This window comes from Ambystoma mexicanum, chromosome 6q (genome assembly GCF_040938575.1).
Source record: "Ambystoma mexicanum isolate Mex_15411 chromosome 6q, UKY_AmexF1_1, whole genome shotgun sequence".
NCBI lineage: Eukaryota > Metazoa > Chordata > Amphibia > Caudata > Ambystomatidae > Ambystoma > Ambystoma mexicanum.
The window spans coordinates 272,563,055-272,590,174 of NC_090937.1; the positions used below are offsets into that span (position 1 = coordinate 272,563,055).

General features: G+C 51.8%; 1 protein-coding gene across 7 annotated transcripts in view; it reads right to left on the reverse strand.

Annotated features, from left to right (window-relative positions):
* FAM13A (family with sequence similarity 13 member A) overlaps positions 1-27,120 on the reverse strand; it is a 2,868,510-nt gene that overhangs the window by 401,228 nt on the left and 2,440,162 nt on the right. For all 7 annotated transcript variants that reach the window (XM_069630746.1, XM_069630744.1, XM_069630745.1 and 4 more), the window contains one exon: positions 2,409-2,492. In XM_069630746.1, coding sequence (XP_069486847.1) covers positions 2,409-2,492 — 84 coding nt within the window. The remainder of the gene's footprint in view (positions 1-2,408; positions 2,493-27,120) is intronic.

Here is a 27,120-nt window from a genome sequence, read left to right on the forward strand (position 1 = left end):
TTGCCACTGTTTTGCAGATTTAAATTCTAGACTGTGTGAGGAACCTGAGGGTGTACTCACTTCTTTTCCCCCCTTTATCCTCCTCTCGGTGGTCAGGGAAAGGTGATCGCTCTTGGATCCTGAGGGAGGATCACCTGGCTGGAGGACAATTGGAGAGTGGGAAGAGGGCGTCTTTAAGTGAGACATGGTATCCCCCATTTCCTTTCCATAACAAATCCTCTATCCCTCAAGCCTTTAGAGGCTATTGCGAGCCCTTTCCCTGTCCTTCCCTTAAAACATTCCCCAAGAAACATCAATTCAACACTGGGAAGAGGAAGAGACCAATTCAAGAGACACAGCCTCTTCTTATTAACATATACACATACCAGCCTCAGAGGTGTACTGAGACGAGGAGGACAGCACAAGTAAGACAGGACAACCGCTTCAACCGTGAGCAGTCTAGTTTTTTTTGGACCAATCATGGTGGCAGGAACTTTAAAAGCTGGAATCATTGTGGAAATTGAGTCAACTTTGGAAGCATGGCCACAAACTGCTGGGTGCAAGCAGATCTCTCCGGAGCAGCTGAGTGGCAAGCAGAGTGCTCGAGACCCTTTGGAAGATGCAGAGTTTATGCAGCGGGAAGCAAAGCTGAGGGACGCTAAAAGCCAGTGGCAAACCAAAAGAGGGAGATTGGCGTGACTGAGCTAAGTGGTTGTGTGAGTCCTGAGCTGCCGGAGGATCATCACCGGGTGAGCGAAGCCACACAGCCGCTGGGAGCAGACGTGAGGTACCGCACGGGAAGGAAAGCACTCGTAGCGGCAGAGGACTTCGTAGGAACGCTGTAAGCTCTGACCGGTGAGTGTACCAAGAAGGGGGAACACCGGGCAGGCAGGTGAACATGCAAAACAAGTAATGATTGATTTGAACAGAAGCACGCATTTCTATGAATACCGATTGGAGTGAAAGCAAATATAAGTAATTTTGAATACCGATCGGAAGCGAAATAAACTTTGCGAATCTGCCTGATATAAAGAACTGTATTATAAGAGAAACAAGCATTGGCAAACGTCAAGAGAATTCAAAGGAACTGTATTACATGAGAAAACAAGCATGGGCAACAGCCAAGCGAATGCAAGGAACTGTATGTTATGAGAAAACCCACTTTGTTAAGAGCCAGGAAAATACAAGAAAGTGTAATACGTCCCTGGTGGCTAACCAAGTCACGGTACAGGGTCAGGAGAGTGGCACACAGATGAATAAAAGCAAGCATCACTGTCAAGATGAAACAGCGACCTAGTGGTGATGGAAAAGCAGCAACAAAGGGGTATTGGTTGTGTGACCTGTAAATGGTGGACTGTGCGGTCTGACAACTGAGCCTAGACAAAGTGCTCCCGTGTACGGAAAAGCCACTGAAAGCACCCATAAAGAAGCTTATGTTTAAACTACACCTCTTATTCGATTTTGAAGTCAAGAAACTGAACTACCTATGTGAACTAGTGAAAAGTAACAATAATAGAAGAGCTGGGAACTGTCCCAAGGAATTGTGTTGTTTTGAAAGGCAGGAAAATTTGAACTCTTGGGGAAGGGCACCCCTGTGCCTTATGAACTATTTTGAATGTGGGCAAGGGAAAGCTGATTTCAAGCAAAGAACTGGAAGAAGCTTTGAACTTTATTTTGAACACTACTTATTTTGATGCGGACATCCCTAAACATTCTAGACAGTTTGTCTGTGTCCAAAACCTATACTTGTCCTCACTTCTGACATTTGCGTTGGACTTCCTGGCACAGACTATACTTAGTTTTCCTGAGGTAAGGAAATTCCACTTTAGCATAGGGCATGTTCGGCCTTATTCCATCCTGTATTTTGAGTTAATAAAAGTTTGTGGAACAAACTTAGTTGCTATCTGGCAGTGTGAAGGCATCACGAAGCAGACACAGACAACAGAATCAAAAGTCAAACAAGAATAAATAAGACAATCATTTAAATTAAGATTGCTAAAACAAATTTGAAATAATTTGCTCTCACATTACAGTTTGTAATGAACATCCACAGAATGTATCATAAATGTAGTGATTAGTAAATTTACAACTGAAAAGGTGTGCATCACAGAGAGGCAATGAAATTAATACGCACTAGGAACAATCCAATTTAAGGTTAGAGTGCTATCACATAAACCAGAGTGTAAAATCGATACTGTGTATTCTTACATAAATTCGAAAGCACACAATACACAATAGTTATATTTTGGCAAGGTGGCTTAGCCATTGTGCCATGTGTAGAAAATGTTTAGTTTTGACTGACAGTTGGCTATGACCAGTGTGTACATTATATAGACTAAACAATTCCTTCAAGCTAAAAAAGAAAAATATTAATATTCATGTTTGCAAGTAACCCTAAAAAAATACAAGTCATGATGAACTATGCATACCGGTCTTCCGTGAACACTTTCATAATAAAGTAGGGATTTTTGAAGGGATACTTTCTCTGAGGCAATTTCTTCTCTTGTCATGTCCTAGTAAAAAGAAGAACACAGTTTATTATCATCCAACACTAGACAAGGTGATCCCCCACTAACTTGCTTCAAAATGCTGCTCCTAAAGGCTAAGCAATACTATTTTGATGAAACTACTTTTTATTTTATTTGTTTTTTAAAAATTGTTTTTCTCTGCATAATTGTACAAGTTCCAGAAACACAACATAACTCCCCTTCCCCCCCAAAAATGCCCCCACCCCCAAACACACACACACTACCATCCCCACAGGCCAGACCAAATACATCAAGGGTTACAGTTCGTCATGCAGGTTTAGGAGATATGTAGTAGTTTCAGTCTTTGCTGGCACAATGGGGCTCAAAAGTTGTGTTTCAAGTATGCCAGTGTTCGACCCCAGATACTGTGAAAACCTTGCATATTCGGTTATTGTACGTAGGTCATCCACTCAAGTGCTACCAAACTTAATAATTTCTGAATGCAATCATGATGAGTAGGTATAGCCATCCCGCTCCATCTCTGGGCGATCACTGAATGCGTTGCAATTAGCATGATCACTATTACTTTCCTGCTGGGTTTATCTAGGGGGTCCACTCTCCTTTACCTCAGAAAACATACTCCCGGTGAACCCTGCGGGAAGGTTGTGTGAATGGTCTTTACGCCTTTGTGTACCTCCCTCTAAAAAAACCTATCCATGGGCAACTCCACCATATGTGTAGCCAGTCTCCCCTGCCACCACAGCCTCTCCAACATCTATCTGATATATATGTCATTTATAACGCACCTGTACACAAGTGTTTCTAGCTGCGAGATCTGCAATGTGCGCAGCCATCTTATGTGGATTTACAGGGGTGTAGTGCCAGCGCGTCATGACCTTGTACCACATTTCTCTTGTCTGAGATGTTTGGGTAAGCTTGGAGCTATCCCTTGAGAGGGCTTTCCATTAGTCTCTGGATATATTGTGATGTGTCCTCCTGCCACTGTAGTGCCAGTCTTCCTTAGGTTTGCCCTCTAGGAGCAATTTATAAACTGCTGAGATCAAACCGGTTGTCCCTGATTGAGTCACAAGAAATATTTCAAATGGGGAAAGCTTCCTCAGCACCGCATTCTTAATGGCTGGGCCAAGGACCTAATGTCTCAACTGACAGTATCTCAGTCGTTCCCTTTCCGCCGACTCAAATGTCTGCTTAAACTCCTCAAAGGAGTCAACTACACCCTTTCCTATACCTTTTCACAAACTGCCTCTGTCCACGCGTGGAAAGACTTCTGTTCCATTCTCGGCGAAAACTTGCAAGTTACCAAAGAGTGGGGTAAATGGTGACGGGACTGAAGTGATGTTGTACCACCTAATCTGGTTATCCCAGGTGTCCCCCACTAACCTAGTTATTTGACTTTCATACATATTCCTAAGTCGATCCCTTTGTGCGAAACACAATACCATACTCAGCGGTTGGGTCACCATTGCTCCCATCCATTGTCACCCATAATCTGCCCCATCCCTACTAAACCATTCTTTTATCATCCTTATGTGTGTTGCCTCGTAGTACGCTTTAAAGTCCGGAGAAGCTAGCCCCCCTCTATCTCTACGAGCCATGAGTAATTTCTGCGTTATTCTCAGCCTTTTCCCTCCCCATAAATTTTGCACTGTCTTCTTCTGCAATTTGTGGAGAAAAGGAGGCGGCACCAATATCGGGAGGGCTTGGAACAAGAAGAGCACCCTGGGCCGGACCACCATTCCGACTCCCTCCTCCAAAAATGCAAATACTGCTTTGGGAGTCTATGTGTACAAAATGTAACACTGCCTTCTCAAAAACACCTTCCCGGCCTGAGGAAGAGTCCAGACTATAGAGCTTGGTGAAAGTGAGGACTGAGGACTATGTTGCAGTCGCACAAATATATTTAACTGGGACTCCCCTTTGTAAGGCAGAGGAAGTAGACATATCCCTGGTCGAATGTGCTCCTCGGAAGGATCTTTTCCACTAATCTGTAGCATTCAGAGATTCCTAGGATGATACACCTAGATAAAGTTACCCAATTTATGGCCTGTGTAACCAACAAAAAGTTGACTGTCTTGTCTTAATTTAGACATTTTGGAAATGTAGAAACTAAGTGCACGTTTTGGGTCAAGCCTGTGTAGCCTCTCCTATTCCTTCCCAGGACGAGGTTGGGGATACAAAGATGGTAGAATGATTTTTTGAGTTAAATGAAACCCAGGCACAATTTTAGTCAGAAAGGGAGATTTAACATTAAGGTATCCTTAAAGAAGACTGTGTAAGGAGGCTTGTGTCACGCGCCCAGGCTGGCGCTTGTGGAAGAGGTGGAGGCTGCGCTTTCATTAATGGGCCACCACGTTGTTTCCACAGAACTGCTCCCTGCAATGTAGTTCTTTTGCTACTTAGTCAGTGTTGCCCCGTCAGCCCTTGTGTTGCAATCCATTAGCCTTCTTGGTTTGCGTGACGCTAGTTTGATCTCCCTAACGTTCGGCTTTCCGAACGTTGCTCTGCTCTCCACGATTACCTTCCTGGGATTTTGCATTCCTTTCCATAGTCACTAAGTGAGTCGCTGCGCCTCCTCCCTCGGGGCCGCCACTCGCCCTGTTCTCGCTCTCCGTCCCCTCACCTCTGCTTCTCGGCTTTGCTCCCAGAGGTTCACTCTCTCGCCCTCCGGAGTTTGGCTGTTCTCTCTCCTCTTTATCCCCTTCCGCTCCTGCTCTCGCTCACCTAGGTGCTTTCTAGTGCCTCCATTGGGACTCCTCTGCCGCTCTGGGTCTCTCTTGGCTTCTCGCAGTCACGTGCTACTTCTCTGGTTCCCGGATCTCCCTCATGGAGTTTCTCTTGCCATACCTTCCTGCCTTGGCCTCTTACCTGCTCAGACCCCAACCTGGGAATACTGCCCTCTAGGCAAGATCAGGAGCAAGCCTGTACCTCCTGGAGCCGTCCTGTTACCATTTCTCATCTCTTCACTCAAGACAAGAACATCACCGCTCCACTGTTAAGGTTTTTTTATGGCTTTCCTGGCTTTTTCCCCTCTTCTGGTTGCTTCGGGGAAGAAGCCACGTGCTCTCTAGCGGCATAAGCAGGCATTGTGGCTTCCCTCCGAGGTAGACACAACCTCTACAAAAAAGGGACTACCGCAGATGGGGAAGGAAGGAAACCCACAGCGGTACCAGCACTTCAAGTGAGGAGGAGGAACAGGGATCTGATTCGGGAGAAGAATCCCAGGAGGTTGACAGCTTGCAGGACAAGGCTTGAAGTTCACTCACCTTACGGGCTGATGTAAGAGCCACAAAAAGGATGGTCTTTAAAGTTAACAATCTTAAAAGAGAGGAGTGAATAGGCTTGAATGGAGCACACATTAGGAATTTCAGAACTAGGTGGAGATCACAAACCAGGACTTAAAAAGGGACAGGAGGAAAAACATTTGTCAATCCTTTCAAAAACTGGATAACCAGTGGAATCTTGAAGATAGATACCTCTTCAGAGGAGCACTTGAAAATAGATTGCGCTCTGGCTGAAAGCAAAATCTACATTACGTCATCCGCAAGGTCCCAATCCTTGCATCTCAGCCTCTCAGAAACCACGCGTGAAGGCTGAGTGTCTTGACCTCTGCATGGAGAACCCGACCCTATCGCGAGAGAAGGTCCTCTCTTTGTGGAAGACGTATTGGAGGGCAGATGGACATATTCAGAAGGTCCGGGTACGACGTCCTCCTGGCCCAATCCGGGGCAATTCGAATCATGTGTTTCCCGAACTTTCTCAACCTCCTGATCACATGAGGAATGACGGGGAATGAAGTAAGGAACAAGTTACTTACCTGTAACTGTTGTTCTCCAGCATGGGTCTGGCATGGATTCACATGCTCATGAATATTCCCCGTCGTCAGGCTGGGAATCCTCGGTAAAGAAAAAACCAGTATCAGTTTTGTTTCTGATCTGTCTTTCGTAGTAATAACCAATCACTGGTCTCTGCGTCATACTGACCACAGCCAATGACTGCCCTCTACCTAAGCACCGCCTCTGGCAGCCATCTTCAGATTTGGAAGCACGTGAAGTGGCAGTATGACCAAGTGAAGAGCCGCAGAGGGGTAGGCGGGAGGGTTCGCATGTGAATCCATGCCAGACCCATGCTGGAGAACAACAGTTACAGGTAAGTAACTTGTTCCTTCTCCAGCATGGGGTCTGGCATGGATTCACATGCTCATGAATAAAGAATACATAGCAGTACACACATGCACAACCACGGGAGGTGGCAAAGGCTCAACATTAAGCATCACATCAACTCAACATTAAGCATTTTACCTCCTCACCAGGCTCACCTCAGGCGAACAGGTTGCGCAGCACTGCTTGGCCGACCCTGGACTCCTCCCTGGAATCCCGGTCGACGCAGTAGAATTTCGTGAAGGTGTGCGTCGACCTCCACGTAGCAGCCCTGCATATGTCCAGCAGGGGCACACCAGATAGGAACGCCGTGGTAGCTGCGATCGCTCTGGTGGAATGGGCTCTCGGACGGCCAGGCAGCGGTCGGTTTGCCAACCGGCGACAGCACATGATACAGCCGGAGAGCCATCTGGAGATGGAAGCCTTCGAGAGAGCCTTCCCCTGATTGACAGGTCCAAAGTTCACAAAGAGTTGTGACGTCTTCCGAAAACCCTTCGTGCGGTCCACGTAGAACTTCAGCGCTCTAGCTACATCCAGCGAGTGCAAAGTCCTCTCAGCCGGCGACGAAGGCGACGGGAAGAACACAGGTAACACCAAGGGTTCGTTGAGATGGAAGTCCGACGGTACCTTGGGCATGAAGGAGGGGTGCGTCCTGAGCACTACCCTCGTGTCGTGGAAAGTCAAGTACGGGGCCTTGCAGGAAAGGGCCTGGATCTCTCCCACTCGTCGTGTGGAGGTGATGGCCACAAGAAAAGCTGTTTTCCACGATAGAAACTTCAACGGGGCCGAGTGCAGAGGCTCGAACGGAGGTCCCATGAGCTTGGTCAGCACCACGTTGAGCTCCCACGCCGGGGCCGGAGCCTTCACCGGCGGGAACGATCTGAACAGTCCCTTCATGAACTCTTTCACCAGACGATGAGACCACAAGGACGTCCGCCCCGTGGTTCTGGTGTATCGGGAGATCGCAGCAAGATGAATCTTGATGGACGCGTGTGCCAGACCAGCTTTGGCCAGCGTCAGCAGGTACGGCAGTACTTGGGGAGCCGTAATCCGTAGAGGGTTAATCTTCTGTGCGTGGCACCAGACAGAGAACCTCTTCCATTTGTGTCCGTAGCATTTAAGAGTCGAGGACGCCCTGGCCTTTGCAAGAACCTCTCTGCAATCGGCCGGTATGTCGTATCCTCCAAACTCTAGCGCTGCAGGAGCCAGGCCTGCAAGTTCAGCGACTTCGGGTCGTGGTGGAGGATGGCGCCTCCTTCCCTGGAGAGTAGATCCGCGTCCGCCGGCAGCTTGATCGGCGGGGACGCTGACAAGTCCAGCAAGCCCGGGAACCATATCTGCCTCGGCCACGCAGGTGCGACGAGGATCATCCTGCACCGTGACCTCTTGAGCTGGTTGACGAGCCGGATTAGCAGAGGCAAGGGAGGGAACGCGTAGAGGAACAGGCCCTCCCAGGGGAACGAGAAAGCATCGCCCATGCTCCTCGTCTGGGGAAACCTGCTGGCGAACCTCCGGCACTTGGTGTTCGTCGCCGTCGCGAACAGGTCGATCTGGGGTGTGCCCCACCGTCGGAAGAGGCGATCCACCAGATCCTGCCGTAGTTCCCACTCGTGGCACGAGCGCAGCTCCCTGCTGAGTGAGTCGGCGATGGTGTTTTTTATCCCTGCCAGATGAAACGGCACCAGAAAAATCCCTTGGGCGACGGCCCAATGCCACAGGTCCTGCGCCTCCTTGGACAGCGCTGGGGACCTGGTTCCGCCCTGTTTCCTGATGTAAAACATGGTGGTGGTGTTGTCGGTGAAGATTCTCACCACCTTGCCCTTGAGGGACGGAAGGAAGGACCTGAGGGCCCAAAACACTGCACGGAGCTCCAGGACGTTGATATGCAGGGACTTCTCCGTCGGGAGCCAGAGTCCCCTTGCGTGCAGATTTTCGGTGTGCGCTCCCCACCCTTCCAGGGAGGCATCCGTGGTCACAGTCTCCTGGTGGGCTGGGGTCTGGAAGTCCATGCCCACCGTCAGATGCGCGCGGGTGCCCCACCACCGTATCGCTCGTCGGAAACTCTCGTCGAGCTTGATCCTTTCCTCGAAGCTGCCCGTCGTCTGGATCCAGCGCGCATCCAGGAATTCTTGCAACGGGCGCATCCGGAGCCTGCACATGGGAATGAGGTAGATGCAGGAAGACATCATCCCGAGGAGGGACTTGATGGACCTCACTTTGGCCGCGTCGGCCACCAACATCCGTTGCACCTTGCCCAAGATGGTCCTGGTCCTCTCCTCCGACGGGGAGGCCAGAAGGGACACTGTGTCGAGCCTCGCTCCCAGAAACAGTGCGACTTGCGCGGGCACCAGGTGGGATTTGACGTAGTTCACGGAGAATCCCAGGTCCGTGAGGAGTTGGACGGTCCTTGCCGTGTGGACCACGGCGAGCTCCCTCGTCTTGGCGCGGATGAGCCAGTCGTCCAGGTAGGGGTAGACGTGAATCCCCTCGCGGCGCAGCTGCGCCGCCACCGGTGCGAGGCACTTGGTGAATACCCTGGGTGCCGACCGTAGTCCGAAGGGAAGGGCTTTGAACTGGTAATGACGCCCCTGGACCACGAACCTGAGGAATTTTCGGTGCCCCTTTAGGATGGGAATGTGGAAGTAGGCATCCTCCAAATCCAACGACGATAGGAAGTCTCCTTCCTCCAGCTGACCCAGGACGTGCTGGAGGGTGACCATCCGGAACTTCTGCGCCTTGATGAACTTGTTCAGACGTCGCAGGTCTAGGATGGGGCGCCATCCTCCCGTCTTCTTCTTCACGAGGAAGTATCTCGAGTAGACTCCGGAGCCCCGGAGCCTCTTTGGGACGAGTTTGATGGCGCCCTTTCTGAGCATCGCCTTTACCTCCAGGAGAAGTTGAGGGACGTGAAGTTCTTTCCTGGCCACGGGGGGGACGCGCGGGCACCTTCTTTGAAACTCGAGCGCGTGGCCCCGGGCCAGGGCGTCCAGCACCCAACGGTCGGTGGAGATGGACTCCCACACGCTGACGAAGCCCGCCAGCCGGCCTCCCACCGGGGCGCTTCGGTGGGGGCCCGACCCCACGGCCGGTTCAATCCTGCTTGGACGCGGCCTTGCCGCCTTGACCTCCTTGGCGACGACGGCGGGGTCCGCTAGACTTGCCTCGTCCTCTGTAGGCCTCTTGCGACGACGAGCGGGCCGCTTGACGGTAGGAAGCGAAACCGCCGCCGGAACCTTTGGAGGCGCCCTTGCCTCCGCCGCTCCGAAAGGGCGTCCGTCGTTGCTGCAGAACTCCAAGGGCCCGGGCCGTCTCAGTATCCGCCTTGATGGCCTGAAGGGAATCGTCCACTGTCTTCCCAAACAGGTTGTTCCCGTCGAAGGGCATGTCCAGGACTCTGGTCTGGACGTCCTGCCGGAAGTCCGTAGCTTTGAGCCATCCACGACGTCGAAGGCAAACGCCGTTGCCCAGCTGGCGGAACCCAGTGTCGGCGATGTCCGTCGCCACGGTGATGGCGTGGTCCGAGGCCACCTCACCTTCCTGCAGGATCTCCAGGGCCTCCGCCCTCTTGTCGTCCGGCAGAAAATCCAGCAGGGGAGCTATCTTGTACCAGAGCTCCCTGTCGTAGCGAGCCACGATAGCCAAGGCGTTGGCCGCTTTAATCGTCGTCGCTGCCGACGAGATGACTCTACGTCCCATAGCATCCAATTTCTTTCCCTCGCCGTCCGGCGGGGAAGTCGATGTGGAGGCCGCACCCACCCCCGCTTTCTTCCTGGCTGCCGCGGAGACGACGGAATCCGGGGTAGGCTGCGCCCGGAGGCATAGGGGGGCCGTGTCCGGGACCCGGTACTTTTTCTCGTACCGGTCTCTTCTAGCTGGCGTCGTGGAAGGGTTCTTGAGGAGGGAAAGGCCCTCATCCCAAATGTCGTCCAACAGAGGCACTGCGAGGACCGTCTTCCTCTTGGCCTCGCGCCGCTGATAAAGGAAGCCTTCCTTTTTCTTCTCCTCAGGGCAGAGTTGGAAAAGCTCGGAAGCCCTGGAGATCATGGAGTGGAAAGATCCGATCTCGTCGGGCGGAGAAGCCCTGGTGGGAGGCGACGACGGAATATCCTCGTCGTATGCCTCGTCGTCCGTACCCGTCGCTGCCGTGTCAGTCCCCGTATCATCCCCTCGGGTGGACGGGGAGGAGGGCTGGACGGGGCGCGACGGTTGAAAAGGAGGTGGTGGATGGATCCTTCTTTTCTTGGTAGGGGGAACACCAGAAGGTCCCGGTTCTGGATCCCCCGACGGGAGAGGTTCCTCCGTCGGTAACGGTAGCCTCGTCCTTATCTCGGAGCATAAGGACTGTATGGCCAACAAAATGGCCGCCGAGTTGTCTTGCGGCGCTGGCAGAGGGGAATCCGACGGGCGAGCAGGGGCCCCGTCGGTATCCTCGACGATGTCGTCGTCGTCACCTGCGTCGGGGTCCATTCCGACGGGCTGGCCTTCTTCCACGCCTAGGCCGTGGCTTAAGACCTCGATCAGCTCCTCTTCTGAGGTTGAGGCCGAATCTACGACGACGCCCTGCCCCCCCTTCTTCTTCCCCACGGAGGGTTTCACGGGGGTCCTATCGATGGGCACAAAAGAAGACTCCCTCCGAGGAGGCAGGGAGATTCTGGGCCCTGAGGTCGCCACCACTGGTGCAGCCTCCACAGGCTGAGCCAGGGCCGCCGCGACCGTTTCGATAGAGGGCTCGGTCGGATGGATCAAGGCCTTCACCACCTTAGGTGCGCTCACCGCCTTATCCTTGAGGGAGGGGGCACTGCCACGCTCCTCCTCTGCCTTAGAGCTCGACCGGGGCCTCTCCAGGAGCTTCGCCGGGTGCTCGGCCTTCCTCTTACCCGACCCAGAGCGTTGGCTCGTGGTTGATGGTGCCGGGGAGGGTGCGCCCTGCCTGGCGCCCGTAGAGCCCGACCGTTCGGCGCTCCCGGTGCCAGCGGACTCGCGGTGCTTGGCCTTATGTTGGGCCCCCGTCGCCGGGGCGCCCTCAAAGGTCTTAGAAGACCGCTCGGATTTCTTCTTCTTCTCGCCAGACGGGCTCTTACCCTCCAGCCAGTTGGCGAGACGTTGATGGCGGTCCTTCATGGTCCGTTCCGACATGTTGCCGCAAAACGCACAGTCCTTCTCCACGTGCGTCTTGTCCTCATGAAGGCAGTAAAGGCAGAAAGAGTGTTCGTCCTCCTTAAAGACGTTCTGCAGCTGGCATCCAGGGCAGACCCTGAACAGCTTTCCGGGCGTCGAGCTTCCCTTCTCCTGGGCCATCTCCGAGACCGGGCCTGAGAAGCTTCTGGAGTCCTCCGAAGTGTAGCTCGACGAAATCTTCACCCTTGAGGGGCGCAGACGAATCCGACACGGGTCCCCGTTGATCGGATGTAGGATCGGTGGAGCTTGAGGCTCTTTTGACCGAAAGAATCGAAGTTTTTGTGAAAAAAGCGCGAAAAATAGCACTAACGCTCGAGAGCAATAGCACGAGGATCCCAACACATGAACGTGCGGTAAAAATCTGAAGATGGCTGCCAGAGGCGGTGCTTAGGTAGAGGGCAGTCATTGGCTGTGGTCAGTATGACGCAGAGACCAGTGATTGGTTATTACTACGAAAGACAGATCAGAAACGAAACTGATACTGGTTTTTTCTTTACCGAGGATTCCCAGCCTGACGACGGGGAATATTCATGAGCATGTGAATCCATGCCAGACCCCATGCTGGAGAAGCACGTACAGGACTGTAAACTCCCAGTCCACTACGAACGCGTCTACTAGAGCTCCTCTTGGGTGAAATTTGCTGGAGCAGTACAGTCCGTGCTTCCGGTTGTCACTGGTCGCAAACGGATACACTTGAGGGGTTCCCCATAGGGTGAAGATCTCTAGAAGGACCTCCTGAGCTAGTTCCCACTCGTGGGAGACTAGGCACTGCCTGCTGAGAGTGTACACCGCCGTGTTATCCTCCCCTGCTGGGTGAACTGCTGATAGGGAGATTCCTTCCTGAATTGCCCAGTACCAGAGCTGCTTTGCCTCTCTGCACAGTTGTAGTGACCCTAGACTTCCTCTTTAGTTGAGGTAGTACATGGCCACTGTGTTGTCCGTCTCGGGAGGATAGCTCAGGGGCAACATGCTCGATGTGGAAGCAAGACAACACTTAGAACCACAGGTTCGATTCCCAAGCCTGCGCTTAGAAACCTCTGGATATTAAGCATGTTATAAATAACCTATCATATCATATCAGGACATTCTTCCCCCGCACAGAGGGCAGGAAGGCCTTCAGCGCTAGTCCGATTGCCCTCAGCTCCAAAAGATTGGTATGTAGTTTGGACTCTGATGGAGACCAATGACCGCTGACTGTCAGATCGTTGGTGTGGACTGCCCACCCCATGAGTGAGACATCCGTCACTACTGTTATCTCAGGCAATGGCTGCCAAAAACGTTCTCCCTTCAGAATGTTGTTTTCGCAGTCCCACCACAGAAGATCCTGTGTGACTCTGCTCGGAACCTGAAGTAGGTCCGACATCTTTACCAAGAACTGGGACCATTGAGTTCTGAAGGCTCATTGGAGGGATCTCATTTTCAGGTGGGCCTCTGGCACCAGAAAAATGCAGGATGCCATGAGGCCAAGCTACCTCAAAAAATCTAAGGCCGGGAGACACTGGGCCCTGTGACGTTATTGGTTGTTAGGAGAAAGACGTTTCAGAAATGAAACAAACTGATTTTTTCTTTACCGAGGATTCCCAGCCTGACTGGGAATATTCATGAGCATGTGAATCCATGCCAGACCCCATGCTGGAGAACAAATAATTACGCTTACGTCCCGTCCCCTTTCCTCCATACTGCATGGGCGATTACAACTGAGTGTAGCCCCTGGGTGGAGAGGAGACCCTCCTTAAGCAAATAGGTTTCTAAGAAAACCCTGTCCGAAAGCCGCGTCTGATCTAGAGCCGGCGTCCAAACAGTAGTGCTTGCAGAAAGCCGAAGGGGTGGCCCAGGCAGCCGCTCTGCTTATGACTTGCAAGGGGACGTGCCGCTGGAATGCGATGGCCGTTACCTTGGCTCTGACCGCGTGGTCGTGCATGTTAGCCGGCAGTGGCTTATGCTGTCCCTCGAAAGCTTCCTTGATGGCCGAAACCATCCACCGGGCTATGGAGGCCTTGGAGGCCTGATACCCGGTCTTGATCCGCCGAAGGTGACTAACAGCGCGTCCGACTTGCGGAAGCCCTTGGTCCTATCAAAGTAAAATTTCATGGCCAGCCTGACTTCAAGGCAGTGCAGAACTATCTATACCTCGTCCTTAGGCTCAGCAAAAAACGTAGGCAGCACTATTTCCTCTTTCAGATGGAATGCCGAAGGCACCTTGGGCAGGAATGCTGGGTGTGTCCGCAGGACTACCTTGTCCTTGTGAAACGTAGTGAAGGGCTCTGAGGCGACCAGCGCCTGGATTTCGCTGACTCTGCGAGCCGAGGGGAGGCTGACTAGCAAGGCTGTCTTAATGGTGACCACCTCAATGTCCGCGGACACCATTGGCTCAAATGGTTTGTGTGCCAGGGCCCCTAAAACTATGTTAAGGTCCCACACAGGGTGTGGCCTCTTGATGGGCAGGTAGAATCTGGCAAGTACCGTCAAATGCTTCTTGACAATAGGGTTGGAAGAGGAGAACACCTCTTCCTTTGAGTTTCTGTAGGCCCTGATGGCTGCCATGTACATGCGGCAAGTGTCTACCTGTACGCCCGGGTGGGGGGGGGGGGGAAGGTGCGCCGAGTAGGAGAGCACGTCATCCAATGTACATGCAAGGGGGTTGATATCCTTACAGTCTGCCCAGTGGCAGAACCTGGTCCATTTGCTCACATACTGGCTTCTGGTAGCTTTCCTCCTAGAATTGTATGATCTCTAGTTTAGCCTGGGAAAGGATGAGGTGCCCTAGGCCTGATCTGCTCAGGAACCATGCTGTGAGGCTAGTTTCTGTGGCGCGGGGTGGATGACCCTGCTAGGCCAGAAGATGTGTTGGGCCCGTCCGAAGGCGAATGGGTGGTCTCGCCAAGAAGCTGAGCAGCTCTGAAAACCATGGCCTGGCTGGCGACCATGGAGCTATTAGAATGACGCTGAGGTGGCGAGACTCCTTGATCTTGCATATCACCCTGTGCGTATCAGTGGTGTGTGAGGGAAGGCGTATGCTGTCATGTCGTTCCACTGAATCTGAAATGCGTCGGCCAGGGTGCTGGGGCCCTTGCTGTTGTACTAGGTGGCAAATAGGTCCACCTGGGGGTGTCCCCATCTGCTGAAGATCTCCTGCAGCACTAGGTCGTTTAATTGCCACTCGTACTTGTCCGCTCCCAGTCTGTTGAGCCTTTCCGCCTCCAGGTTGGATTCTCCCAGAAGGTGGACAGCCGTGAGGTAGATGTTGTTCTCCAGGGCCCATTCCCACATGCTGACCGCCAGCCTACACAGTGGAGGGGACCTGGTACCTCCCTGCTTGTTGACATAGAACATGCTTGTTGAGTTGTCTGTCTGAATGAGGACGACCTTGCCGTGATAATCGCAAGGAAGGCTCTGAGAGTTAGCCAGATGACCTTCAGTTCCAGGCAATTTAGACGCAGTGGTTGTCCAGAGTGCCCCCCCATCCCTCGAGAGAGGAGTCCGTCGTGATGGTGACCTGCGGGGTAGGCTGCCCCGTCGTGATGGTGACCTGCGGGGTAGGCTGCCTGAAAGGTTTGTCTGTCTCACGGCTGTCAGAGTCCTTTAAGGCTTCCCTCCCTTCCTCCTCACCTGAAGTATCCGTAGGGTTATCTTGTGACTCCGACTTCCTTCCTGGACGTCTTCGGGCTTGATCTTTGCCGTTCTTCTTGGCTTCCTTCTTTTGGCTAAGTAGGGGAGAGCTCCCTGGGATGCCACACTGTCTGGTGATTGGGGAACCGAACAGCGGGGACTCCCGGGAGCCGGCTCCTGAGCAGGGAAAAAGCCCCAATGGCAGAAAAAACCCTGCGGTGAGAGTCCGGACAGGATGGTCTCAGATGATGAAATGGGCATAGTACAATCCTGGGAAGCAGAGAGAGGCCGGCAGACAGCAGGGGTATGTCCGAGGAGAAACCAGATTACAGCCAGAGAGGGCAAGAAAAGAGGAGAAAACACTAAAGAAGTCAGCAGGGACTCCCAGGGAGGGGAAATGGCGCAGAACGGCTCCAGGGGTAAGGGAAACCAAGGCGCCAAGGAGGGAGAGAGATAAAGCAGCCAGGCAGTGAGAAGGAAGCAGAGGGGCCGGTACGAGAAATGGCAAGGCAAGGCAAATTGCAAGGCAACAGGAGAGGAAGAACACAGAGTCCATTGGGGGACAAGGCAGACGGGGAAACAAGCATTACCTTCGAGCCGGGAGTAGCAGAGAAGGTGCAACGCGAAGAACGCTGCCCGAGCCCGGCACTAAAGGACGTCGGCGGCCATCTTGGAAAACACTAGAGTGGTGCTTCTAGACGGCCGTCGAACGTAATGGCACCTGTCAATGGCGTCTCCACACATCCAAGAGGCGCCGCCCGACAGGAATCATGATAGAGAGCCCCTTCTACTTGGGGGGCCTCCTGGTGTGCCCAGATGCAATCTGTGAAACTTCCTAATAAGTTGAGGGGCATGAATGTGACTCACGGGCTCCCATGTGCGTTCTTCGATGGGGTAACCCTTCCAATGAACCAAGTATTGTAGAATTCCTTTTACTGGAGGACAAGGTTTTAGAATAATACAATACACCACTGGATGTTCAAGACCATCTTTTCCTTTCTGAAGGAGGGCGGCACCAATAGCTCCTCCTGAGGCATCCGTCTCTACAATAAAGGGGAAAGTTTGATCTGGCTGCACAAGGATAGGTGCCAAGGTGAATGCCTCTTTCAGAGCTTGGAATGCAGAATCCGCTTCTTGTGTCCAAGAAAAGGTGACTCCTTTCTTCAATAGCGAGGTGATAGGAAGAACCATCTTGGAGAGCCCAGGAACGAATTGGTGGTAAAAATTAGCCAGTCCGAGGAAGCGTTGTACTTCTTTAACGTTTCTGGGGGCTGGCCAGTGAGTTATAGCTTGTATCTTACAGGGATCCATGCGGATGCCCTCGTGGGAAAGGATGAACCCTAAATAGGATACCACAGGAGCTTCGAAAACACATTTTTCAGACTTTACCAAAAGCTTGTTTTCCAGCAGACGTTCCAGCACCAGCCGAACCTGTCTTCTGTGTTCAAGGAGAGACGAGGAATAAATCAAGATGTCGTCTAAATACACCACCACTGAAGAGAATAGGAGATCGGCAAACAACTTATCCATGAAGCGTTGGAATACAGCGGGTGCGTTAACTAAGCCAAAGGGCATAACTCGATATTCAAAATGCCCTAGTGGTGTCCTAAACGCTGTCTTCCATTCATCCCCCTGTTTTATACGAAGCAGGTGGTACGCTCCCCTGAGATCCAGTTTCGTGAAAATAGATGCACCTTGTACAGCTTCCAGTATCTCTTTGATACGAGGCATCGGATAGCGGTCTTTAATGGTAAGGCGATTTAAGCCTCGATAGTCGATACAAGGGCAGAGTTCACATGATCCCTTCTTAGGTATGAAGAACAATGATGCTCCAGCTGGAGATTTAGATTCTTGGATGAGTCCATTTTGTAGATTACAATCCAGATACTCCTTGAGAGCTTTGCGCTCTGGTAAGGATAGAGGAAACATCCTCCCGAAAGGTATAGACGCATTAGGTTGGGTCTCAATGGCGCAGTCTTCTCTTCTGTGAGGAGCAAGGGAATGTGGCTGCTTGTCCAGGAAGACTTCTAAATAGTCTTGATAGTGTTCTGGGACCATATGGAGTGATGCTGTCAACACGGAATCTCCCTTGTTCGGGGAGGCCATGAGATGACTAATGTTAAGACATTCATTGAGACAAAGAGACGACCGAAACTGTATGGTATTGTTCGTCCAGTCAATCAGCGGGTTGTGTCTGCGTAACAAAGGGATCCCAAGAATCACCGGAAAGTGTGCAGCTTTAATGATGTCAAATACCATCTCTTCCTGATGCTGAAACAATTGGGGGCAGAGTCTCTTGGGTATTGGGTCCTGAAGATAGAGGTTGGCCATCTACCCCATCTACAGGAATGGGCAGATTCTTGGATAGAATTGGCACATCGTTCTCTTGGGCCCAGGAAACATCGATGAAGTTCCCTGCTGCACCACAGTCCAGCATGGCTAAAGCTTCCCAGACGGTAGAGGGATCCCTACACAACCTAACCTGAAACACCATCAGCCGATTGTCTTCTCTAGGTAGAATAGTCAAAGTGTTGGTACAGGGATTTCTTTCAACACCCCCGGACCTACCCCTGATTAGGATCGGGGAGATTCGTTTCCCTGGCGGCGCGGAGGAACCTCTGGGCAATTTCGAAGTAGATGTTTACTAGAACCACAGTACATACAGAGACCCAATTCCCTTCTTCTCTTCTTTTCTTGGGCTGTCAAAGGCCCTCTTGTGGTACCGATTTGCATAGGTTCCTCCCCAGCAGGGGAAGCAGGATGATCCCTAGAAGAATTGGGTGAGATAGGTAAGGGAGGGAGACGAGGACGCCTGATTTCCTGCCTTCTTTCTCCCAACCTAAATTCGATCGGTAATGCGAGTGAAACAAGTTCTTGAAAAGTCTGGGGTCTTGCAATGCGTGCCAGTTCATCCTTTATATCCTCATGCAAGCCGCAACAAAACAATGTCTGTTGGGCAGAATCAGGCCATCCGGCGTCTGTGGCTAACTGCATGAAGGATGTAACCTAAGTTTGTACATCATGGGGGCCCTGTCTAATGTCAAGGATTGCTTCATATGAGGCATACTGGACCTCGGGTCGATCAAAGCGGGTCTTTAGAAGTTGCACAAACTGATCATAATCAGTAGTAGCTGGATGAGACTGTAGAACTAGTGGTGAAGCCCATGCCAAGGCGTTTCCTGTTAAATTTGAGACTAAGAAGCCCACCTTGGCCTTGGTGGTCTCATAGGTGCGAGGGCGGAAAGTGAAATATAGCCGGCAAGCATCCAAAAATTCTTTCAACGTCTTTGGATTTCCATCACATTTTCCGCAAGATAAAGGTAGAGGAGGTAGGTCTCCGCGGGCATCCTCACGAGCTGCTACCTGTAGCCGTAGGGATTGATTCTCAGATCGAAGTGATTGTACCTCTACCGTAAGCCCCTGAATGGCTGCCACCAATTCCTGATACTGTTCGAGAGAAGCCATCAGTGTCTTTTGGCGTTGCACTCTCTCACGGCTGTCAGAGTCCTTTAAGGCTTGCCTCCCTTCCTCCTCACCTGAAGTATCCGTAGGGTTATCTTGTGACTCCGACTTCCTTCCTGGACGTCTTCGGGCTTGATCTTTGCCGTTCGTCTTGGCTTCCTTCTTTTGGCGTAAGTAGGGGCGAGCTCCCTGGGATGCCACACTGTCGGGTGATTGGGGAACCGAACAGCGGGGACTCCCGGGAGCCGGCTCCTGAGCAGGGAAAAAGCCCCAATGGCAGAAAAAACCCTGCGGTGAGAGTCCTGACAGGATGGTCTCAGATGATGAAATGGGCGGAGTACAATTCTGGGAAGCAGAGAGTGGCCGGCAGACAGCAGGGGTATGTCCGAGGAGAAACCAGATTACAGCCGGAGAGGGCGAGAAAAGAGGAGAAAACACCAAAGAAGTCAGCAGGGACTCCCAGGGAGGGGAAATGGCGCAGAACGGCTCCAGGGGTAAGGGAAACCAAGGCGCCAAGGAGGGAGAGAGATAAAGGAGCCAGGCAGTGAGAAGGAAGCAGAGGGGCCGGTACGAGAAATACCGGAAGGCAAGGCAAATTGCAAGGCAACAGGAGAGGAAGAACACAGAGTCCAATGGGGGACAAGGCAGACGGGGAAACAAGCGTTACCTTCGAGCCGGGAGTAGCAGAGAAGGTGCAACGCGAAGAACGCTGCCCGAGCCCGGCACTAAAGGACGTCGGCGGCTATCTTGGAAAACACTAGAGCGGTGCTTCCAGACGGCCGTAGAACGTAATGGCACCTGTCAATGGCGTCTCCACACATCCAAGAAGCGCCACCCGACAGGAATCATGACAGTCCGTCTGCAGGTTGCAGTCCCTGCACCATGTGAGGTCCGGGTGAAGAGAAGGAGGGACGTTGATTTTTCTGCCCGAGAGCCCCGATCCTGGTTCCAGGATGTGGGGCTGTATCCTCCTCATCCTGAGTCTCGTGTGGGGGATGACCAGTAGGACCGCTGCCATGACACCCAGTAGGTGTTGGTCGCACCAGGCCGATGTCACTTCTCTGTGAGGAAGTGCGCAGTGGCCCTCTTGATGGCCGTGATCTTGTCTTCCGAAGGAAAAACTCTCTCAGAGCACGTGTCCCAGATGAGCCCCAAGAAGGTCAGACTCTGCATTGGCTGCAGCTGCGACTTCCTGAGATTGAGCGAAAAGCCCAGATCGTGCAGTTTATTCATAAGAGCGTGAGAAGTGCGGGGCACCGCTTCCGGAGATGAAGCCCTGATGAGCCAGTCGTCGAGGTATGTGTATATGTGGTGGACCTGAGCCCTGATGAGGGGTGCCACCATATTCATCAGCCTCGTAAATACCCTGGGGGCCGAGTTGAGGCCGAAGGGAAGCACCTTGTATTGGAAATGGCAGCCCATGATCCTCAATCATAGAAAAGAATGATGAGGCTGCCAAATCGGGACATGTAAGTACGCGATCTTCAGGTTCAGGGAGCACATCCAGTCTCCCTTGCACAATGACTCTGCTATGAAGGCTGGTGTAACCATCTTGAATTTTTGTAGCGGTAGAGAGAGGTTGAGGGTGGAAAGGTCCAGCACATCTCTCAGGCCCGCCTGTTTCTTTTTCTGAATGGGGAAAATCCTGAAGTAGATGCCCAAGCCTCGCTGGGAGGCTGGAACTTCCTCCACTGCCTGTCTCTCGACGAGCGACCGGATCTCCGCCAAAAGAGTTGCTGTCCCAATCTGTGGGAGTGGAGGGGAAGAGGGAGGAGAGGCTGGGATGGGTAGGCGGTACCCCGTTGATACTTCAGAGAGGATCCAGGGGTCCACGCGATTCTGGCACCAGAAGTGTGCATGGAGGGCAAGACTGCCCCCCACTGGAGGCACGTGGACCCGGAGGGGCGTGTTATGCCTTCTTTCCCTCTTAGGCTGTTGCGAAGGAGGGGGACTGGAAAAAGCCATTACTCCCCCCCCCCCTTTTTGATGCTTGCGCCGATGTTGGGTCGGCGGGCGGTCCGGTTGCCTACAACTCTGCTCCTGGAAGCCGCAGAACCCTCTGTTATGTACGCCCCTTGTCCGAGCGCTGCTGTGACTGGGTATACGCTTTGGGCGTGGTCTTAGTAAGGATGGATAAAGACTTTGCTGTTTGTGAGCTGTTTTTCTTTTTATCCAGGCACCTCATCCATAGTGGAGTGAGAGAGGTCACCCATTTCCATTTTGAACGGAAGGTCTAATATGCGTTCCTGGACATTTGAATTTCATAGCACAGACCCAGGCCGCTCTTCTCATGTCCGTGGCAATGCAGATGGCCCGGCCAGAGGTGTCAATGTGGGCCACAGTGGATTCCATGATGTCTTGTGCCACCATCTTAGCCTCAGCCAGTCCCGCCTTGAACCGTGATTGGCTGTGCGCCAGAAGCTCAGGGAGGAAATAGGCAATTTCCCACCAAAGTCTCTGGTTAACGGCTGCCAGCACGGCATCCGCGTTGGCTTGACGAAGATGTAAGAACGCGTTGGAATACAGCTTCTTCCGGTACGCCTCCAAGATCTTCTCCTCCTTGCCTAGGAGCGCAGCGGACAAGGAGGCTGAGGAAGTCTGAGGCTTGGAGTAAAGTGATGCTGCAGCAATCACAGAGGAGTGAGGCTGAGGGTGGGGCGATAGTAAGAGTGTATCCCCCATCTGCCTGTACTTGGCGTCCAGGCGTCGACTGAGCGGCTGGACCCACTGGGGCTTAAGCTAGCACTTTTTGGCCAAGGCGACGACATTCTTCGGCATCAGGATCCCCAATCTAGCTGTGGGACGTTGTGTGAGGACTTCTGCGAGGAACCCCTCTGATGGTTGCTCGACCTTGGGTTGGGGAAGGCCCAAGCACTCTGCTTAGCCCTGCAAGAGGTTTGTGGAGGGCCTTGGCGGACGATGGTGTGTCGGGGTCCTCTTCCTCATCTGTGTCCACCTGAGGGTCCAGTTGGTCCGGCACTGGTGGAAGGGTGCTGGGAGCCAAAAGTTGGGGTGTGGCGACCAGAGCCGGAGGCTGATACGGAACCGTCTGCACTATCGATTGTGGGGCAGGAGCGGGCGGGGGAGGCTGAACAGGGGCACCTGCACTGAGCCCTGCGGCGCCAGAGCCATTCGAGGGAGCACGTCCATGATGGCATCACTGAGAATGACCCCCATCCGAGTGGATTTCATGAGCCCGAGGAACCTTTCAGAAAATCGGTCCTCACAGGCCGGATGAGTGGTAGGTGATATTGACGGGGTAGCGGGCGGCTGCTGGAGCCGTTGCGTACCCTGCCCATACGGATGCAGTGGGAACCAGCACTGCGCAAAAGAAGGGTAGGCTGTAGGCCACATACCTGGTTGACACCAGTCCCACCTTGACACTTGTTCCTTCACCTGCTCCCTGCCATGGTGCGGTAACGGGCAGGTGTCCGAAATGTCTGGCACGGTGGCCATCTTGTCAAGCTGCCTTCCACGTTCTTGCGTCGTGTTGCTTGGCTCACTGGGCCCAGCCTCGTCCAGGACTCTTGTAGTGTGGATCATGAGGCCAACCCTGTTCCTCAGGCTGAGACCTGGTAGGCGTTTCGCCCTTGGCGGAACTGCCGATAGAACTGCGTATAGACACCCCCTCAGACATGTTGCCGGTACTAGGGCGTGGCCCCTCGGGTGAAGATCCGGTAAAAGAACCTTCCTGTCCCCTCAGCACTGTCATCGGGAGGATCTGCGGACCCGTCGGCCTGCCGGCCGGTAGCTGACTTAGCCTCGGAACTCGTGCTGGTATAAGAACCTAAGCAGTCGCTCCCGCGCGGGCGAGTCCCTAGAAAGGAGTCTTCCTTGCGGGGTGCGCTGGAAAAAAAGTGGACCTGGATTGATGATTGACGAAGTCCTTCAGGTCCTCTGGAGGTGATCTCCAGAAGAACTCCCTCCTCCACCTGGCTAGTCTGTTCTTCAGAGACCTTGAGGAAAGTGCGTTGCACGTGGTACAAGCTTGCCAGCCGTGGTCAGGGGCCATGGCAACGTAGGCAGAGGGCATGGGGGTCTGAAGATGGAAAGAGCCCGTCGCAGGATGGACACCTGCTGAACCCTGTAGAAGTCGACATGTGCCGGGAAGGAGTGTGACGCCTGACGACCGAGTACCTGAATGATAAAACGACAGAAGAAAAGAAGTATCCCCGGGTGGAATTACATGGATGAAGCCAAACCCAGGAGCGCTGGTGAATTCGGCCCGTTTCCGTCGACGCAGAAAAGGGGACTGAGTGGTGGCACCGGAGGGCAGAGTCAGGGCAGCGCATGCTCCCAGGGCCGCACCCCCACGCGCCTCTAAATTTAAAGGGGAATGTTTTTTATGGTGAAAAAGGTTTTGTCTCCCTTCACTAGGAAGGGAAGCCCATGCAGTATGGAGGAAAGGGGACGGGATGTAAGAGTAGCTAGGTTTTCTTGACACAGGACGGTTGGCACTTGAGTTGACAAGACATTCTGACACCTTAGCTTCAGTTGAGGCAAGGAAACACCTCTTAGGAATAGGGAGGGGTAGGATTTCTCTTGCTTTCTTCTTTAAAAGTCGTTAGCCCCAAACATGCCACCTTTGTGTCAGTCAGCATCCAAATATTTGGTGTACCCGTGGTGAGAAGTAGCAAACTCTGGCACAAACTAAACTGATACAGAGAAGGGTAGTGCTGCTACTGAGCAAGGTTCATCTTGATTATTTGTCATTGAATAAAGCATGACCAATTTGTGATATCAAGGAACCTGATTTAAATTTACTAACAGAGTGTATCTTAGAAATCTTCTTGAGAGAATGAGTTCCTGGAATGTTCCAGTGATCTTGGGACTATCTAGTTGGGTAAGTTCTAACTGGATCCCAATTAACAGATGTTTTGTTCTAATAAGTTCTATTGAGACAAAGTGAACCCAACTAGTTATATGCCATCGTTGCAGGGGGTATATTGGTGGAAGTTCCACATCTGTGTGTGACAATCAAAATGCAGTATTGTCTCACAAAACCATAATCAATTGGTTCTTAAGTCCCCCTTGTTTGAGAAATGACGTTTCAGTGGCCATAGCGTCCATCTTGTGATCAAATTAGAGGGACGTAGAAGCCGCCTTCTTCAGGGCGAATGAGTGACCCCTGTAGTGAAGAGAACAAGAGAAAAAAAACGAGGGTCAATACTTCTCCCGGTGCAGTAGTGTTTGCCTGCTGGACTTTTCAGGGTATTTAGTAAAAACGGGTGGATTGAATCAGAACCTATAGGGGAGAAAATTGCCTGTTGCTAAATGCTGAAAAGTAAAAAAGAGAGGAGGAGAGGGGGACCTCAAGTGGGAGATGGAGAAAACTGCTTGTGAACTGCTATTTCTAATTTACTGTGGGGGTCGTGTGGAATAAAAATCTCACTACAGAATCCTTGTGGGCACGCTCTTGATCGTGCAGGCTCCCCGAGCTGGGCGTAGCAAGATACAGGACTGGTTGCTATGCTTGTGTGGGGGATGGAAGACGTGATGTCGACCGTCCTGGTTTGAAGTATGCTGGTAAAGTTCCAGGGGTGGATAGTTGAACTCTGTTGGTATTAAAAAGAGTTGCATGTGTGCTCATGAGAGCGGTACCTACTGTTGGTGGTCTGAACATATTTTCAGAAAAATATATATGGCCTCAAGTTTGTGCCTTATGTGGCAAGAGCAGATATGCATTAGGTATTATCTGTGAACAGAATAAAAAGGGGGTGAGTATATAATATTACCTGGAGGTGGAAGTTTATTTGGCAATCCGTCTGTTCCTCTGTGGTGAGAAACCAAAGTAGAGAGGACTCAAATAGGGAATTTTGTCGTGAGTTCCTCGTTCTGTATTTCTGTAGCAGGAGAGGCAGAAAAAAACGAAATCTTATTGTCTTGAAAAGCGCTAACTGTTTGTGTGTGTGTGTGCGAGGCTGCACTCGCACATGAGTAATTTTCTAATGCGGAGTGTCCATCGCAAAAACCGCCGACCTCTGGAGAAATCGTTTATGTATTCATGTCAGACCATTACCTGCGTCAAGTGCAGAAGTTGGTCTGTGTAATCTGCCTGCTGTCAGGAGAAGTCCGTGCAGCGTCTGCAGTACTCGGTAGCCGCTGCTAAAATGAATGGGAACAGGAACCGTGGGTGGAGAAGGGTGTGTGTGTCACTCGGCCAATCAGGATGCTGGGTGGTTCAGAAACCTGATTGGCTGATTTGTAAACAATGCAGAAATGAACTTGTCCGATGTCGTCTTGGTCTCCGTGTTTGTTAAGGTTTTCTAAATTGGATTGCTGGAACTCGCGCAAATGTTATGCGGGACGCAATCAAGAGGTTATATAGAAATTGAGAATAAATGTGCACGCAACTGCTTAACTTAGCAGTGTGTGTGTTGCGCATTTCGGCTTGACCAAGAGCCAAACAGGATGCCGAAAAATTTGGAATGCTGATTGGCTGTGATTCGGGTAATGCCAAAGTGACAGATGGCAATGTTGCCTGTGTCACCGTGCTGTGAAAAGTGCAGGGAGTTGGAATGCTCGAACGTCCACGAACCATGTGGAAGAGACAACTCAGAGGTATTTATTGGGGAAAGGGATCTGCGTGTGGCTGATTTCACTAGAAGCATAGATATCACGCGATCCTCGTGGCCCCGGAGGGGTGAGTATCGGATAGTCACATGGTGAATAATCCTAAAGAAGGGGGAAATTGCCCTGGTATGATCATATTGGGCATCCATGGTCATATTGGTGCCGCATGGGGGCTTTTTATTAAGAAAATCTCGTGGATCTCAAGCTCGGGTGAGAGGAGAAAATGGATTTTCTGTATCAATCAATTATCTTTGTGGAAAGAGTTGTTGTTCATTGAGGCCATGGGTCAGAGTCCATTCTGTGTATCCATCTGCATTCTAGGTCTAAGAGACGGCCCTGGATGTTAGGTCCACTGCGCACCCGTTTGATAACCCACCATTTGATGGGCATGGGGGTCTGAAGATGGAAAGAGCCTGTCGCAGGATGGACACCTTCTGAACCCTGTAGAAGTCGACATGTGCCGGGAAGGAGTGTGACGCCTGACGACCGAGTACGTGAATGATAAAACGACAGAAGAAAAGAAGTATCCCCGTGTGAAATTACATGGATGAAGCCAAACCCAGGAGCGCAGGTGAATCCAGTCCGTTCCCGTCGATGCAGAAAAGGGGACTGAGTGGTGGCACCTGAGGGAGAAGTCAGGGCAGCGCATGCTCTCAGGGCCGCACCCCCATGCGCCTCTAAATTTAAAGGGGAATGTTTTTTATGGTGAAAAGGTTTTGTCTCGCGCCCCTAGGAAGGGACGCCCATGCAGTATGGAGGAAAGGGGATGGGATGTAAGAGTATCTAGGTTTTCTTGACACAGGACGGTTGGTACTTGAGTTGACAAGACATCCTGACACCTTAGCTTCAGTTGAGGCAAGGAAACACCTCTTAGGAATAGGGAGGGATAGGATTTCTCTTGCTTTCTTTTTTAAAATTCGTTAGCCCCAAACATGCCACCTTTGTGTCAGTCAGCCTCCTTCTTTTGCACCGTTACAGCATATATTGCTGAACTCTTGCATCTGTGTGTCACTGCTGCCCTGCAACAAGGGATAGGCACCATGTATTTGCCCTTTACTGGACTCTCGCATCTATGTGATGCTGCCACCCTGCAAAATGGGGTAAGCACCATGTATTTGTCTTTTGCTGGACTCTCACATCTATATGATGCTGCTGCCCCGCAACATGGGGTCTAGCTCAATGGATGTGATCACCATGTACCTCTCTTTTGCACTTTGTGCAAGGTAATAACATCATACACAATGTTGTAATGCACCTCTTGTGCGTCCTATTCTGTAACCGAAACACTGAAACCAATCTCTTAAGCGCCCAGATACCTCTGAGTTTTGCGCGCTATACAAATAAACAAATACAAATATATCCGTAGGCAGAAGTAACTTAGTTTTTCTAAGTGAGCCTCGCTTTTTTTTTTTGCTCCCATGATCCTAGCATCATATGCATGTGTAACCGAATAAGAGTCAGGCAGGTTCCCATACTAGTTAGTTTCACTCTTCTATCAAAATTAAGTAAAACAGGAGAGCTTATGTCTGCTTCTATACTGGAGTGATTCATGCTCCCCTGAAAGGGGATATCCACAGGTTTTGCCTTGTCCGCAGGAAAAACACATTTTGTGATGTTATTTTGTGAATTCAGTTTCTACTTAGTTTTCTCCTTTTTCGTAAATTTATTTGTTT